Source organism: Camelus bactrianus, chromosome 16, assembly GCF_048773025.1.
Source record: "Camelus bactrianus isolate YW-2024 breed Bactrian camel chromosome 16, ASM4877302v1, whole genome shotgun sequence".
NCBI classification, from domain to species: Eukaryota; Metazoa; Chordata; class Mammalia; order Artiodactyla; family Camelidae; genus Camelus; species Camelus bactrianus.
In genome coordinates this window covers 10,519,902-10,538,164 of record NC_133554.1, presented here as the reverse complement: position 1 = coordinate 10,538,164, position 18,263 = coordinate 10,519,902, and the positions used below count along the sequence as shown (strand labels likewise).

Genomic DNA, 18,263 nt, shown 5'->3' with positions numbered 1-18,263 from the left:
TCATTTTAAACTATCTTATGGTACAAAATCCTTCTCCTGATTTTAAGTAAAAATAAAAGAAACATACTAATTTCTTCCACATTGCTCAATTTAAAAATTTTAACACTGAGTCTTCAATTACTCCAGTTACTGAAATTCACATAAAAATACTATTTAAATTCTTTAGCAAAATGCACATTCATGGAACAAAGGTATTTTATGCAACAAAGAGCATCTGCTTTAGAAATTGATATTCCAATTTCAGTTATTCCATCTCAAAAGCTAAGTCCTATCTGAAGTCTCCATGCCCTAACTGATCATCAATTCACCAGAACCACGGGATCATACCATAGCTGAGAGGTAAAAAACGGCCAGAAGAGAAAACTGCGCAGTCTCATTCCCACCATCTCCTAGAAGGACCACAGTATAATGAACGCAATCGACTGTTAACTATTTGAGAAAGTAAACAATGGGAATCCTAACAGGGAAGAGCCTTGGACAGTGGGAGAGATGTGTCTGTAACAAACACAGCAGGCTTCCTGGGACCAGTGGAAACAAAGTTTTCACTTGTCCATGGGGAAAAAAAGAGGAGGACAAAAAGAGACAATGAACTATATTTCACAAGTAGCTATACCTATTTGATTTAAAGAAAAGGCTGTCCTTTACTCAGAGTATATACTTCCTATTCTTTTGATATTTTTTTTCTTTTCTTTTAGAAATGATTACAACAGTAGACAGCAGTTCTGGATTTTGATCTATTTTAAATGTCCTAATTTATTTTGGAATTTTACTAACTCTTATCTAGTCCAATCATCCTTCTCCCCAGTAGCCAAATCCTCCCTTTCATGCATATTAATGACCATGTTTCTTTTCCACATCCACTGCTATCACCCCAGGTCAGTCCTCCACCAGTTCTGGTCCGAACTGTTTGCAACAACATCCAAGCTGCTCTCGTCTCTTTATAACTTCACTTGTATGATGTTACCAGGTTAATCTCCCTAAAACACCACTTTGATTATGACAGTCCTATAACTCAAAAAAAAAAAAAAAAAAAAAACACTGTTCCACACTTCCTAGAGGATCAAGTCCAAATTCCTCACCTTGGCATCCCAATGCAATCATCCTACCTTTCCCACCTCTCTCAGTGCTCCCCTACATGGACATGTACCCTAACATGGCCCCTCACTGTCCTCTAAATCTTCCACATGTTCCCATGTTTCAGCCACTCTCTCTACTAGTAATATCACTGACTTTATTATTAAATCCTACTCAGCCTTTAAAATTTACCTCAAAATTCACTTAATAACAACAGCTAAAAAGTAAGCACTTATTACATGCCAGACACTGTTGTTCTAAGTGCCGAAACAGTATTTATTCATTTAATCTTCACGACAACCCTAAGGTAAACAGTAGAATTATCATCCCCATATTACAGATGAGGAATCTGAGGCATGGCATGTAACGCTAGGTCACACAGCCAGGAAGTGGCCAGCTGTGTGGCTCCGGAGTCCACCTCAACATCATGCTATACTGTCCGCTAGTTCCAAGACTCCTCCAACCCGCCCGAGAACACGACTTCTCCTTCTGAATCCCTGGACCCGTAAGGTAATTCCAATCTGTGTTAGCGATGTTATCACCATGACTTTCATACTCTGTGCTGAAGATAAGCAGCAAACAAGAGACAAAATCTTGCCTCAAGGGCTCACATTCTAGAGACTAAAGGTTTGTCAATATCAGAGAGAAATAAACTGGGGAAGAAAGCCAGTAAGACAGAAGTTGCGAGGTGGCCTGGCAATAAAGCCAATTTGGCCTTGCTCCCCGAAATTGGTACAGTGCAAGGAGCTCACCTGTACTGCTCCTGCTCGTACAGGTCGGCCACGATCGTCAGCAGGCGGCTGATGAAGGACTCGTTGCTGCTTTCCTTGTTGGCTTGCGCAGCCAGAAGAGTGCATCTCTTCTCTGTCTCTGCCAATTTCTTCTGCAGCTTGACATACTCTTGTCGGAGAAGCATCAAGTGCTTCTCCAACTTGGCCACTTCTTCTGCAAGGGAAACAAAGAATCACGGTTACTTACCATGGCAGGTGTAAAGCACACAGGATTCACTAATCCCTCATCCCACAGCTAGGAGGGCTACCAAAATGATTACAGCTGACCCCTGAACCACAAGGGTTTGAACTGCTCGGGTCTACTTACATGCAGACTTTTTTCAACGGTAAACACCATTACAGTACTCCACCATCCACAGTTAATTGAATCCGCAGATATGGAGGAACCGAGGATACAGAAGGCCGACTATAAATTATACGCAGATTTTTGACTGTGCGAAGAGGTTGGAGTTCCTAGCCCCTGGCGTTGTTCAAGGGTCAACTGTAGTCACATGACATTTCCTACTATTTCTTACTGATAATTCTATAAGACCAAGAATGGTTTTGTTACAAGGTGCTATCATGGTCCAGGGATTTCTTCTCAGTTTCCCTGAAGACCAATATTCAATACATGACAAGGAACAGATGCACGTGAGATGCTAACAGGTACCTGCCCTGCAAATCCTTTGCCATACATAAAGCGAGGAGTCTCAAGGAAAGATTATCGAAATCACGTGGGAGGCTTTTTCAAAGCACTAGTAGTGATAACAAACTTCCACATGTCACATGCTGTTCTATAAGCTTTACATGAATTCTCATGCGAGCTTTATGACAACTCCATGGCGTAGGTAATATTACTAGCCACACTTTACAGATGAGAACACTGGGGCACAAAGAGATTAAGAATTTGCCCAAGGTCACAAAGCTGGTGAGAGAAGGGGCTGGGCTAGGAGGCCACGCATTCTCATTCCAGGGCCCATGATCTCTTAACCATTACCCAACACTACCTGACAGCTGCCCTACTTCAAGAAGGATCAGGGCAGTCAGGAACAGTTCAGATGGAAGCAAGTCATGTTTCCGAGGTGTGCTGGGGCAGATTTTAAAGGCTCAGAACCACAGTATCCGATTCATTAATTTAGTCAACAAACATTTAGAGTTTTTAGTTACTGGGAGAAGTAAACTTTAATAATTACAATAACAATTGCAGCAATCAAATGCAAAACAACAAGGGCAAAGAGTACTAGAAGCAAAGAACAGAGCTATGAACACCTCAACAAAGATGTCAGGGAAGGCTTCCCTGAGGAAGCAAACAGTTAAGAAACGTGTCTCTTCCTTTATCTGGCATCTTGGTGGGGATTCACACAACCATGCATAAATCGTGGTCTCTCACTATGGAACCACAGTGCTGCTAAAGTCATTCTCTCAATCCTGGGCCTCAGTCCCTTCACCCTTCTCCCCACCACAGATATTCCAATTCTTGACACTGTCCTCAAGCCCATCTCCCACCCAATCTGCCTCATTCTCAGCCAATATCTTGAGAAAACTGAGCTACAGCCAACAACTCCCACCAGGCCAGCAACTGCTCCCATCCACCCCACGCTTTCTCAGAGAAAGACTCTCCCTCCAAGCCAAGCTTCCCTCCACTTCTGTCCCAAACCCATCACTCTCCCCAGGTCCTTTGCTTTGTCATCAACTGTCCCTTCTCCAGCAACTTCAATCTCTTTCAACTGGGTCCTTCTCACCAGCACATAAACCTGTCTCTATCAAATAAAACAAAACTTCCCTTCCACACATCTGACAACCTCTGCCCTTCCATCTCCAGCTGCCACTCACATTTCCTCACCCACCATTCCCCTGAAGCTCCTCTCACTGATGTCCTTCTAACTGCCAAACCCAACAGACGCTCGCTGGCGGTCCTCCTCCCGGACCTCTGCAACACAGCACAGGGCACTGCTGTCCATCCCTCTTTTCCTGTCCTCTCCCAGCAACCACAATGCCACCTTCTCTCCGATTCCAGTTCTCTGTCTCTTCCACATGCTTCTCTGCCTCCCTGCCAACACCTGACCACTGACAGTCCCTGGGGGTGTCTATCCTTGGCCCTCTTCTCAACTGTACATTCTCCCAAGGCAGCTATACCAGAACTCTGGTCTGTGGTTGTTACCAAGATCTAGTGCCAGTGATCCAGAGTTCCATCTCTCTAGCCCAGATCTCCCGTCTTAGCTCCATCTAATCATCTGCCCACCTGATATTTCTCCCCAGTGGCCCATGGCACGTTAGATTCACTCTGGTCCCTATATTAATAAATGACACCAACATCTACCCTAGTTATCTAAAGAGGAAATGTGAGAGGAATCTTAGATGTCTCCCACTCTCTGACATGGCTCCAACTCTACCTCAATTCAAAACCTGACTTTCCCTTTTAAACATCTTTGGGAATCCTTCCCATCTTCTGTATCCCCATCTCACTCAGACTTTAATTCAGGCCCTCACTCAACACATCTGATCGCCAAAGTGAAAGGATTTACACCTGCATCTCAGAGCCTACCACCCGGCCTGACACACACGGCTCTAAATATATGATCAATTCAGTTGAACAAGTAAAACCAGTTTCATAAAAGAGCATTCCTTTCCTTTCCTCAACTTCATCCCTCCCCTACCTGGTGCCCAACAACTAATTCTTTATAAACATGGGGGGAAAAATGGTTCAAAAACACAGAAATGGTTAAACAAACTAAGCAGTGCATGAGTTTGAAGCTACCATGCAACTATTAATGTTTTCAAAGAAATACATAATACTAAATATGCATATTCAAAGAATAACGTATTAACAGAAAAAAGGAGGCTGTGAAACTAAATATATTTTACAATTCCAATTTTATTATAAACATTCACATACATGAGGAGTAAAAAGGCAAATTAAACGCCACAAAATATGAGCAGGTCTCACTGAGAGGTGGGATTATGAGAGAATTTTTCCTCTGCACTGTCCTGCACATTTCAGGTATTCTGTAACAAATGTGTTCTATTTTCATAGTTACTAAAAAATAGAGAGAAATTCGTTTAAAAACTAATAGCCTGTCTTCTTCATAGTTATAATGGGGAACTTTTTCCCCTCATCTAGAGGCTCCACATTAAATAAATGCCTGGAGTCAAAAAACTAGACGTCTCAGGTGAACACCAGTACTCCTGAGAAAATAAAGGCGGCAATTGCAAGGTGAAAATTTGCTTATAGCTGCTAAACTGATCACTGTGCTCACGAGTTACATATCAGATGAGAATTCCTATAAGCAATTTTTTTCAAAATACTGCGATTATTTGGCCTACTAATATTTAAAGCAAATATTGCTAAAACAAACAAACACTGGCTAAAGGAAACCAGTACTTACAATGACCCTATTATAATATTTAAAAAATCTCAGTAAGTAGCATTTACAATTACACAAAACCACTTCAGCAGGACTCAGAGCTACACTTCTATTCCAGTGCAACAAATTTAGTCAGTCTTTGGTTTTGAAGTTACTCAGACTAAATAGCCAAGAAATTGCAATTATTTACCTGAAAGGGGGACAAATTTAACACAAAGCAGTAAGTTCATGTAACTGTACAAAATTTACACTCTTTTTTTTTCCTGTAGAGAAAGAAATGGAGTTGATGGGCCTCTGTAAAGAAAAACTGGCCCTGATTATCTAGGTATGGTAACAAAATGTAAAAGGACATAACGAATTAGGAGTGACATCAAATTTTGTTCAAAAACTGTTATTACTTATAGCAAAATGAATCTATGGTGTCACCTTACTGGTTGTCTTTAGAGGAATGGCAGGAGAGTGGAAACTGGGAGGGCACATGAGGGTGCCCTCTGGGGAGCTGGTAACACCCTTTTTGGTTGTTCTTTAACTTAGGGATGGTTACATTCATGTTTTATTTTGGTAATTCATTGCGCTCTATACTAATGATTTGCTCTTTCTGCATGTATCTTATGCTTCAATTAAACAGTTTTTTTAATTGATATACACCTGTAGTGGATTCTGGCATCCCAATGATGGGGATCCAGATCCTTCCAGTACACTAGCTATGCGGACCCTGGGCAACTCATCTCTCTAAGCTTCAGTTTCTTTATATCTGACATAGCAGGGGAGATCTACTTCTTAGTGCTGTCGTGAATTTAAGTGAAACTACTGTAATTGGCACACGCACTCAAAATTGTCAGCATTTCCTCCACCCTCTCCTCCCTCTGCATTCCACAATTACATAATTACTGGATAAGTAGTTTAAACTTTATAACTGTTTACACAACATTTTTGGTTTTGAGTCACAAAAAAGCAGAATGAATGGGTTTCAAATGTTTTATTGACCTCGGAATTAAAATTGATCAAGTCATAGCAAATCAACAGGACATTATCAAAAGTACGACATGATGAACAAGAGTAAAAACAGAAATAGAAACACTGCTAAATACTGAACAAGCTACTTGAAATATTGCATCACCTCAGATAACAAGTCCGCACTGACAATTCCCAAACCAAAAGTAAAGCCTAACATGCTTTAAAAAATCATCACTTGTTAAAAAAAAAAAAATCATCACTGTTATTCATTTGGAAGAGGTACAAGTTAAGCTGCCCCTTAAAAAAATATCCCCAAAGAGGCAACTCCTAATCTACCCCAGGAAAAGTCAGTCAATATCTATAACTAATGAATGGCAGTGTAAGTATTATCACTTAGAGGTAAACAGAGAAGAGTGGGAAGTAGTCTGGCAAAACTTATCTTTTGTTATAAGCCTTATAATATTATTTGAATTTTAAATTGATAGGCACTTATAAAGCAAATCTATTGTTTTACACAAATTATAAAGATTTGGGAAAACAATTAAAAGCAGGAGGAAAAATAAATAATTTTCTAACATCCAAGTGTAAGGTTTTTTCTATATCACAAACTTTAGGAAGGGAAGGAACCTAGAGAGCATCTCTTTTGGTTCCATTCCCAGACAATGAATGAGGAGCAGAAGGGGACAGGCCCAGGACCAGAAGCCTATCCATCTCTTGCCTCAGACCACGCCTGATGACATTACTCCCAGACTAGCTGCATAAGAATCACTTAGGCAGTTTGACTAAAGAGAGAGCGCATTCAAATTCAAGAGCTCTGGGGTGAGGTCAGGAAATGTATAGTCCTTTTAAGACGACCCCAGGTATGGGGATGACTGGCTTGGAGAAAAAGTTCAGCCCCAGGCACGTACCTCCCCAAGTCACTCACAGACTGCTCTGGGAATACCATTGTTTAGATAGAAGACCAACTGAGCTGCAATTTTTTTGTTCATTCAGTGACTTGTTCAAAGATTTTCTTCTGTTAAGAAGACAACTGTACAACCCAGGAGTTCATTAAAAATTTATTAAGCACCTATGCAGTGCCATGGGCAAAGAAAATCATCTTGGCACTTTTTTTTTTTTAAACAAACTTACAGGGTAAGATGGGCAATTAAACAAGACAAGTCAATAAAACGTGACAGCACTCTGACAGGGGATACAAATAGAGCACAGAGCAAGACCACCTGGTTTAAGCTAGCGCAAGGAAAGAGATCCCAGAAAAGCGGTATTTTACTTCAGAAGATTTAAACAAAGCCTACAAGTGTCTGTAGCATACCAGGTCCAGAAAGTGCAAGAAGAAGGCTTCAGTCTTACTTTCTTAGTCAGATTTGCCTTTGAAACTACTATCAGTCAACAGGTTTGTGGAACAGGCATAGTACTAGGCTCTAGGAGAAATACAAATGATTAGAAGGCAAGACCTAACCTTGTCCTCCACAGAAGTCAACGACAAGAACGTCTGTCACTCACCTGCCTCTGCCTCAGTCAACTGAGTGGATGGCCAGAGGACACCTTAGCGTGCTAGTTCAATCTGGTGGCTACAGCTACAATCCACCTGCCCAAGAGACAGCTTCCAGGTTTTCACAGGGGAAGCCTATGGCTACGGAATGTAGATTCTTATTCTATGAAGCAACGTGAATCCTTTAACCTTGGTTTCAATCACACCATATTCTAGCCAACCTTTCGCTCAAGAGCTCCAGTCTGTCAAGACTACAGCATCAGTAAATACTCCACATAAACAATCATTCTGTGAGCATTTATGAAGCACCTACTATGTACCAGCACTATGGTAGATCAGGAGTTGCCTCTTTGAGACTTTCAAAAATGGGCAGCCTAGGAAACAGCCTAAATGTCCATCAACAGATGACTGGATAAAGATGTGGTATATTTATACAATGGAATACTATTTAGCCATAAAAATCAACAATATAACGCCACTTGCAACAACATGGATGTTCCTGGAAAATGTCATTCTAAGTGAAGTAAGCCAGAAAGAGAAAGAAAAATAGCGTATGAAATCGCTCATATGTGGAATCTAAAAATAAATAAATAAATAAATAAATACATACATACATACAAAACAGAAACAGACTCATAGACATAGAATACAGACTTGTGGTTGCCAAGGGGGTGGGGAGTGGGAAGGGACAGACTGGGATTTCAAAACATAGACTAGATAAACAAGATTATACTGTACAGCACAGGGAAATACATACAAGATCTTGTGGTAGCTCAAGCGAAAAAAAAAATGTGACAATGAATATATGTATGTTCATGTATAACTGAAAAATTGTGCTCTACACGGGAATTTGACACAACGTTGTAAAATGACTATCACTCAATAAAAAAAAGTTAAAAAAAATAAATAAAATAAAAGGCAAAAAAAAAAAAAAAAAAAAGGGCAGCCTAACTTGCACCTCTTCCAAACAAATAAGGCAGCACCAAAGCTGTACCGAATGTAGAACCGAAGTAGTAGCTACCGGAACTCACACACAGGAGGGGCAAGAACAAAACTCATAGTCACAGAGAATCTGGATACTGACTCACGTGGGGGAATTATGATAACATTTGCCTTCAAGAAGAGTAGAAAGTTAAAAAATCCTTTAGCCCTTAAAATGAGATCATAAAAGTTCTCTTTCAAACATATCTCAAGGATTCCTTGTAAATTTCTTCAGAGATCACTTACACACACATAATTCCAAAATCTACAGCAATAGCCCTAGTTTCCCTCCAGAATTACTGACACAAATGTCTAGCTGCAGCCTAGACACTGACACAAGACATAAACTACACAGCTCATGATCAGGGAAGAGTCAAGGGAAAGGGAGGGCTTTAGGATACAGGGCTCTTATTCACGAAATCACAGATGCTCCCCACCCAGCATCTTTTGTAGGACGAAACCCTTGATCACAAGTGCAACCACCAGTGGTATCGCAGCTGCCACACCATTTCACAGTACAATGGAGAGAGGACATGGCTGAGATGTTACTCTGTGGGGAACAAGGGCAATGCAGATGTGTCCTTGGAAGTATCAACAAGCTGTAGAGTTCTTACAGGAAAAAAGTATACAAGTACCCTTCTGAGTAATAATGCAGAGAGAATCTACAGCACAGTGCAGTGGCCCTGAAGACTAGAGCAATGTAGCCATAAACAAAGAAATGCCAGCAGCCACCAGGAGCTGGAAGAAGCCAGGAACAGATATTTTCCGAGAGAGAATGGCCCTAGTGACACCTGATTTCGGCCCAGTGATACTGATTTTAGACTTCTGGCTTCCAGAATCAAGAGAACACATTTCTGTTGTTTTAAGCCACTCCATTTGTAGAAATTCATCATAGCAGCCACAGGAAACTAATACAACTATCCTTACAAACAAACAAAAAGCCTTGAACCTTCTTGCTGGATTAGTGTCAAAAACAAAGTTTTACAGAATAAATAAAAATGCAGAGTTTCTTAAAATATTTTGCAATAAAAGACAAAAAGTAATTAAGACTTTTTAATATCTCCTACAGCACTTAATTCCTCACTCTCAAATTCTAACCAACATACTCAAAGCAGTACAAATAGAATTAACAAACAGAATTAACTTAGGTTAAGCGGATTGCCTTAAATTACACAATTAGCCTGAGACCCACTCAAGATTTAAGATCTTAAGCCAAAGGCCACGCTCATCTCACCGTACCCTGCTACCTAATTTCAGTTTCAAAGTCAGGACATCAAACAATATTTATAATTATTAATTCATTAATTTAGGAATTAAATGTCTTTTCCATTCCCTGTCTTCAATGTGATTACTACTCCCCCGTGCCTCTTCCAATTCTAACCCACACTGTATTCATTAAATCTTTTTAGATTTAAAATATCCCTATTTTCTCTACTACTGTAGTTCTTACTTTCTAACCCCAATTTTAGCAGTGAATTAATGTTCTTTGTCTAATTCTTTAATTACTAGACGACTTGATCCCTACTCTGCTTTAACTATGTCAATTAGATAAAAGAAAAATGACTGAAAAGGCTGTGATAAAATCCCATTTTGAGAACTACAAGAATAATTTTTGTTTCAGACGTGTATTACAGTCTTCCACATAACAATACTTCATTAAAGTATGTGTTGTCTTCCCAGAAAATACTGTCTTCCTTTTGACATCACAGAAGCTAATCTCCACTACTACTCTCCTAAACCTGTCATAGCGCAGATGGAACTTTCTTTCACTGGGATTACTGAATATTCATTAATCTAGGCTGCTAAATATAGGAAAACTGTTTAATGGGGAATAAGATTTAAGTGGATATATATACTGTTGAGAATTCAAGTTCACAAAATACCCTACTGAAAAGAAGGGAAGGGGGAAGAAGCTAGCAACACTATCTGGAGGAGAGTACAAAGGAACAGTAAGATGCCCCTGCCAGGCTGCACCCTCCCACTTTACACACACAAACAAAAAGTTTGGATATTATTAAAAACATAATGGTGCTAAAATATATTTCATATTTTGACTTTTCAACCTTTAAAAACATCTAGCAACTGTAACTGTCATAACTCGGTTTTGACAAAGTCCAAATGCCACTATTTAACAAAAATTTGCTTTCAAAAATCTTTTTACTCCAGCTACAAATGAAACTTACTACTCAGGACTTCTTAGTTAGAAAAGATGACCTTATTTTGTATGTGTATATATATACACAAATATATTTATATACATATATACATATACACAGTTAATTTGTTTAAAAAAAGACTCAATAAAACCTTGTTTTATTCAACATTGACTCAGTTTGAAAAAAATGTTTTGTGGGATATATTGATCTTGGTGAAGCTGAGTGAGGCATAAATTTGGGTTTTTAAAAGCTCTCCAGGTGATTCTAACATGCAGGGTTCTCCAGGTTGAGAACTACCAGTCTGAACAAATGGGTGACAGCAGAGAGGGAAGAACATATGTGAGGGCTTTAAAGCATCCACAGGGTCTGGGGGGAATGTCAGGGATGACTTCTAGGTTACTGACTTGAAAGTTGGGCTGGAGGGTGGTGCCATTAATCACCAATGCAAAAGAGAAGACTCAGTCAACTATAAAGCATAATACATCCATTTTGGGTTTTTTTTGAGAAACTCTGCCTTCCCTTCTCAGATTCCCAAGTTCCATTAAGGCTGCGACTGTGCTGCTCACTTTGTCATCGCTAGGACAGTTGCTTGCACTTAATGGAAATGAAATACATTTTTCTTGAATGTGATTCAACTCTGTTAAGTCTTGTCTACAAGTCAGTGGTGTGATTTATATATACATCTTTCAAAACCTCACTCTGTCTAGCATTGATTGTAGACAGGGCTGGCTTCACAGGAGAAACTCAACAAATGTTAGCTCACGAGCTAATTTTCACCCAAACGCCAGTCGGACTGGAAATGCTTTCAACTGCCAGCTAAAACAAAACTACCTAAAGGTAAACTGGGCCTGGCAAAATATGTCCACACCTGAGGTCAACATATGTGTTCTCAAATCTGTTCCTCCTCTTCCTGTTAACAGCCTGAGTCACCAGGATCTAGAACAATTGAGTCATCTTTGATATTTCCCTCTTGTCAACATGTAAACAGGTTTCAAGAGTTCTGTCTTTTATACTGTCTATGGTTAGTGTCTCTCACAGCAGTCCTCACCAACCCCAATGACCTTTACAAAGGACTCATCGTCACTTGCTTCGGCCTCCTCCCCAGCCTTCCTTCCCTCCAAATCCATCCTCTACATTATAGCCATTTTAAAGGCCTCAGGCAATTCTAGTCAGGTTACTGCCTTGGCTGATACGTTTCAGTAGCCTCATCCCATGGCACACAGAGTAAAATCCAAATGCTTAACCAATTCCCTTCATAATCTGGCCCTTAACATAGTTTTCCAACCTCGTATTTCACTGTTTCTTCCACCAAATATAGTGATCTCTTCCCACTCCCATCTCCCCATGTTCAAAAGGGGCTTCTTTTCCAAAGCCCAGCTCAGAGAAGTCCAGCTTACCTCCTGCAGCAAAGGCCTCCCCTGACCACCCAAAACATTCACCCCACCGCTTCCCCTAAGACTGAATTTTCAAAGTAACTCCTCAGCATCTTTCACCTTCCACCTTACAATGCAGTACACATGCTCTTCACCTCCCCTCCTGGACTGTGGAATTCCCAGTGAACAGACTCTAGGTCAGGCTCTTTTTTAACTACCCACAACTTCTCCCTCCACCCTAAGTGCCTTACTAGGTGGAGTTCAATAAACACCGTAAGCTCTCTGACCTCCTTGCCTGCAGCTTTTACTGAACTCTGTAGTTTCTGGACGTTTGTGCAGTATTGAAAAGACAGGAGAAAAGAAAACAGAAACCTGGTTATAAGCTGATGCTAAAACTAAAAAAAAAAAAAAAAAAAGGAAATGTACCTCTTTCTTCAGAATTAAAACTAAAATTTTAAATAAAACAAAATTTGATGATAAAAAATAAAATAAAAGTCCATGATTATTTTCCTGATTAATAAATTATTTACATTTTTCCAATTTTCACTTTTATTTTGGGGCGTGGTTTAAGAGGAGACCAAGAGAAAGACTGCACGGCAGGGTCAAAATGTCAGGCACTGTGGGATAACAGGGTTCTTGATACTCTTTCTTTTGATCGGCACAGCTACCTTTGAGACAGAGATGATCTCCCTTTTAAAGATGAGGAAACTGAGACTGAGGGCAATTAAATGGCTTGCCTATGATCATAACGTAGTAAAACTAGGATTCAAACCCACGTCCACCTGCAGAGACTGAGCTCTTACACTTGAATTGCTAAAACCAAAATTGGCTGGACGAAAACTAGGTTAGGCAGCTCCTAGCAGACTGCTGTTATTTGGAGCACATTAAAAGCTGGACCGGCCAGCTTCCTTGACAAGAGACTAAGGATGTATCCAGGCAGCTTTTCCTGATGTCTGGTCAATGACGCTCAACAGTTCATCCATTCCTTCAACCACAGGCATGATTCTAAGTTGGCAGATTCAGCAGTGAACAAAACAGAAAAAGCCTCTGCCCTTAGGCGGGGTTTATACTTCTGTAAAAGAATTTTTTTTTAAATCTCTAAAGAGAAAGGGATGATCTCTAAAGAGGTGAGAAGTGAACAGACACCTGAGTGAATAAAAGTCAATTAGCTGTGTGGAGAAACTGAGGAAGACTTCGAGGCCAAGGGAATTGCAAGACAAAGATACAGAAGTAGCTGGGACTGTACAAAGAACAGCAAGGAAGTTAGTGTGGCAAGAGCTAGGTGATTGAGAAGTAGGAAATAAGGTACCAATGTTAACTCTGTAGGGACCTGAAGGTCACCAGGGTCTTCAGAATATATCTTAAGATCATGGAGAGCCACAGGAATGGGGAGAGCACACAGAAGGGCAGCTGTACTGTAAAAAGTGGGAGAGACAAGATCTGATTTACTGGAAACTCTGTAAAAATAGGCTGTGGGGAAGCAAAATCAAGAAGAAAAAGTAAAGCAGGAAGACCAGGTGGGAAGGACTCTTTTGAGTGATGAAGGAGGCTTAGATTAGCAGGACAGCTGCAGAAATGAAGAATGGAAACGGAAACTTGTCTTAGGACAAACTTCAGCTAAATATATATGTATGGATATATACCCATGTATGGATGGAAGGAGAGAAGCTTGGTTTCTACACGAGTCACATCTAGAAGTTATTGTATACTTGGTCTCTGCAGGTTCCATATACTCTTCCTAAGAGTAATTTCCCACATGCTCCCTCACTCACATCACCAAACAAAAACCATCATCACGGAAGTTCCCACAGAGTGTGCTTAGAGATAATCCAATTGTTACACGACATAGATTTTTGGTTTGTTTATATTTAAACGAGTATTTCTGAACAAGCATAGCCGGCTCCAACAAATTCTGATTAAATTATAAGCAGCATTAAACAAGTAACACCCCTGCAAAACATTTTCTAGCTAATTTTGCCTTCCTCTGACTCACAAGCACCTGCAGTTTAATGAGGTAACTGGACTAGAAAGCTCCACTCAATTCTTCCTAGTCAAAGTCTGCGACATTGCTTCCAAAAAGCTAAAATCAGAACACAGGCCAGGAAATTGGAACACACACACACAAAAAGTAAAATAAAAACTGTCAAGTCAGAACCTCATGGCTATGCTTACCCATCTAGCCTTCCTTGCCAATTTAACCCCAAAAAGGAAGTTCTGTTTGTTTAAGGTGTGTGCTTCACCAGCTGGAGCTGATGTCTCTTTGTCTCTCAAGGTTACCCTAACACACCTGAAGGTACCTGCAAGATAACCATCAGCATGTATATTTCACCGGTAGGAGCTGCTCAGGCTGGAACCTCATGGCAAGGCACAGCCAGGGCTCAGTAAAAACTGCTGAATGAAAAATCAGCTGCCCTCCTACAATTTCCATCTCTGTAATGTATTCCCCAAATACTCAACTTCTCTAACTTGTATAACAGCACTGGACTACCTGTCACCTCACATAAAGCCTTCCCAAACCTTTCCATCCGACTCACTGCTCTAGTCTACAAGCTTCATTTCACTGGCTGCCAGCTGTGTTAAATGATGTTAAACAACATTCTATGATTTCTCCAAAAATTAGCTTCAGGGGATGTCTTAGCGTTCTCTGTTCCTTTTAGTCCTCTTCTGCTTTCATATAATATTCATCTGATTGTTGCCTCTCCAGGGGGTCAAATACAGTAGAAAGAGCAAACAAAAAGTGGGTGCCAGTCTTGAGTATCTCTAGAACCCTGGCCTCAATTCCTTTATCTATAAACTGCAAATAACACCCATGCCAGGTCTCCTTCACAAGGCTGTTATCAAGTCTAATCCAAGTGAGGAAAGCCTGCAAACTGTCAGGTGCCGCCCAAATCTAAGATCCAAGTGAAGATGGGATCAGACAAAGCTTAGCTCCAAACTAATTTGACAGGTCGTGGACCAGCACATTGTAGTTACTCAATAAACTGTCAAATAAGGAGTACTTTCCTCCAATGATGGAGTGAATAGGAGAAGCACACTAGCCAGGTTTGACAGCGTCACTTTTGGGTCCCTTGCAGGTAACTCCCATCTCTGGGCGTCCTTCTCCTCGCTCCATACCTGTACAACAAGGCTATGACAATGAAGGATTCTAATATTGCTACGTTAAGGGAGGCAGAACCCAAGAGGCCAAATTGCCTTTACCTGCAGTATCATAAAGAGAGTGCCAAAAAAGCGGGTAAGGACAGGACTAAGAGGCAAAGGAACCGAGGTCTGGTTTAGCACATCTCTTAGGAACAGCGTGACCTTGGCCAACTCCCCTACCTAGCAAACCCCCTCCTCCCGTCCACATCTGTAAACCTGGCGGAAGAATCCCAGCCAGCCCGAATCCCGGGGCTGCTGGGGACCTAGAGTCTACAGTGCGCGCCCGTTTTGCTCGTTGGCCAGTGACAGCCTTGGCTCACCCCCACCCCTCACCCCGAGAAGAGCCCCAAGCCCTTCCGCCGGCGAGGGATGTACCCCTTCCGGATGCAGGACGTGCCAGGACAGCAGTTTCGATTTCCTAAGGGGAAGGGTTACTTCCCCCGCCGTCCCAGCACCGCCGGTAATCAAAGGAGCCTCCCCGGCAGCCCTCAGCATCCCCGCGGTTGCACTCAGTCCCGGCACCGGACCTCGCGACCAGCTCCGCATCCCGCCGTGATCCCGTGGGGTCCAGGACCGCCAGAGGGGCGTTGTCATAGGAATAGCGCTCAGGACCCCGGCCCCAGGCGCCTCGGAGAGGCTGGAGAGGAAGGCTCGCGAGACCCGCTGTGCTCCATGCGACCACGCCCGGCCGTTCCCTCTCAGAGCCGCTGCGCCCAGCCAGCAGCGCCCCCACAGCTCCGCGCCTTCCCGCGCGGCTCCACAAAAACCCTACCTTCCGCCATGTCGGGCCCGGCCCTGCCTCAGCCTCGCGAGAAGTGCGCCGCTCCGTTGGGGCGGTGCGTAACGGAGGCCCCAAGTCTCGCGAGAGTCATGGAGGCCAGGCAAGGGGAGGGGTCGGGACTAGGAAAGAGTAGTGAACGAAAGTGGAGGAGGTGGCTGGTCACGGGAGGAACCTAGAGCCTGTCTCTCTTCACCTAGTACTTTGAGGTTCCGGACTTATCAAGCACTGACTGGACTCTATCATATTCCATGCCCTAGGCATGGCACTGAAAAGAATGGACGCAGCGAGCATAGACTACTCTTTGGGAAAATTTGGCCGAGAGAGTCGTGAGAGGGGTTTTCTCGGGTTTTTGGTTTGTTGTAAAGATGTAAGAAGCTGAGAGGAAAAGAGCCGAAGGAGAGGGAAAGGCTAATGGTTCAAGGTCCCTGGGGAGGCGGGATGCCCTTGCAGACGAATGCAGAAGGAATTTAGGATAAGGGATTAACTGTAGATTGCAGGCAAATCACTGTTTTCTACTAAAATTTTAGGAAACAAGAACATGCATACAGATAGATGTGAAGGAGGGAAGAGATATCAGGGAGATCGCTTGACGACATCAGTTTTATGGTTGAAGCCGGTAGACAAGGGGACCAAAGAGAGGGAAGAAAATTTGGGAGAAGAATCTGAAGTTATAAGGTCTGGTTTCAAGTATGTCCTTGTGTGTGGATGGGTCACTTTTTTTCTAGCGGAGTTCATCCACCTGACTGCAGAAACAGAGAATATGGATTGTAGCATTTACCCAGGGCTTGGGATTTATTACTAAAAAGAAATTGAGAGTACTGTAAGAATACAGCTCCGATGCAGAATGAATGGGTAGAGGCTGATATACGAATCATAAAACTGCAGGTATATTGAAGACCAGTGCAGCGTGAACACGGTTGTGATAGCCCTGTGTCAGGGTGGCAAACTGAAGTTCATACTTAATAGCACTAGGAGATGATAAAGTCCAGGACAGAGCCATGGAATACAGTAGCTGAAGTGGAAGTGAGAAGCTAGAAAAATTAGATATTTGAATTTAGAGGTGCTAAAATCTTTAGTGAATGTGGGGGTGACTAATAGCAAAAGGCGAAAGAGTAATATAAGTGAATAGTATGAAACCTTTCAAAACATTTTTTTACTCAAAGGAGAATCAAAAGAATGCTGATACTCATTCCTAGAAGCATCAACAGTTAATGACTGCAGGGAACGTTGTGGCCTTGGAAGAGCTGAGAGTAAGAGATGATAGGTTGGAGGAAAGATCTGAGCCCAGGATGAGGGTGTCAGAATAGAAAAGGGGGAGGACTTGAGTTTGAGGTTTTAGGTACTGCCAAGGTTAAGCACTAGTGGGTAGGGAGGTGGAGTGGAGAAGGAATTTGGAGTTTAGATCATGGAAACATAGTCATGGTGTTCACACTTTGTTGATCAGGGAGGAATTCTGGCTGAGGGATACCTGGGAGATGGATATTGAAATGTGTAAGAATAAGAGGGTGCTCAGGGAAACAATGTTCCAGTTGTGGCAAGAGACTAAAGGTACTAAGGAAGTATGGGCAAGGAGTGCTTAGAGGAGCTGCATTGAGAAAGCAGCACTTAGACTAAGGAGTGCAAGGGAGTACTTGTCGGGCTCAGTGGAGGTGCCATAGCTCAATGCCTCGCTGTCAATCAAGAATGGTATATAGGTGAGTTAAATGGTGAGCCCTTGCGGCCATCAGGGTAACCAGGCAAGACAGACTCCTCTGACCACAAGGAGCCTCATCTGTTTATCTTGAGTGCCCTACAGGTATTTTCTGGGTAATGTAAAAGTGGTCAGGAAGTACTGTCACAGCTGATGGCTGGCTTTGCATCATATGACTTATGTTGCTAGCATCTGGTATGCAGCAGGTGCTCAAAATGTTTGATGAGCTGTTGCCACTGTGAGCTATACCAGGAAATCAGAACTGGGTTCAGGTTTGCCTCTGCAACTGATTTGTTGTGTTGATCATAGGGGCAAGCTCTATGCTGCCATCTCAGATTATCCATAAATTTCAAAAGGGAGTTGGAAGGTTGGGGGTATAGCTCAGCCGATAGAGCGCATGCTGAGCATGCACAAGGTACTTGGTTCAATTCCCAGGACCTCCATTTGAAAAGAAAATAAAAATAAAAATAAAAATAGAGAAACCAA

At 42.0% G+C, this 18,263-nt stretch overlaps 1 protein-coding gene across 3 annotated transcripts in view; it reads right to left on the bottom strand.

The window, feature by feature from the left end:
- ANKFY1 (ankyrin repeat and FYVE domain containing 1) overlaps positions 1-16,175 on the bottom strand; it is a 72,812-nt gene extending 56,637 nt beyond the window's left edge. For 2 of the 3 annotated variants that reach the window (XM_010969947.3, XM_074342560.1), the window contains exons 1-2: positions 15,834-16,072; positions 1,827-2,019 (exon numbers count right to left, since the gene is read on the bottom strand). In XM_010969947.3, the coding sequence (XP_010968249.1) occupies positions 1,827-2,019; positions 15,834-15,900 (260 nt within the window). In that variant the 5' untranslated portion in view covers positions 15,901-16,072. The other variant, XM_010969948.3, reaches the window with a different exon arrangement.
- Positions 16,176-18,263: the final 2,088 nt, after the last annotated feature.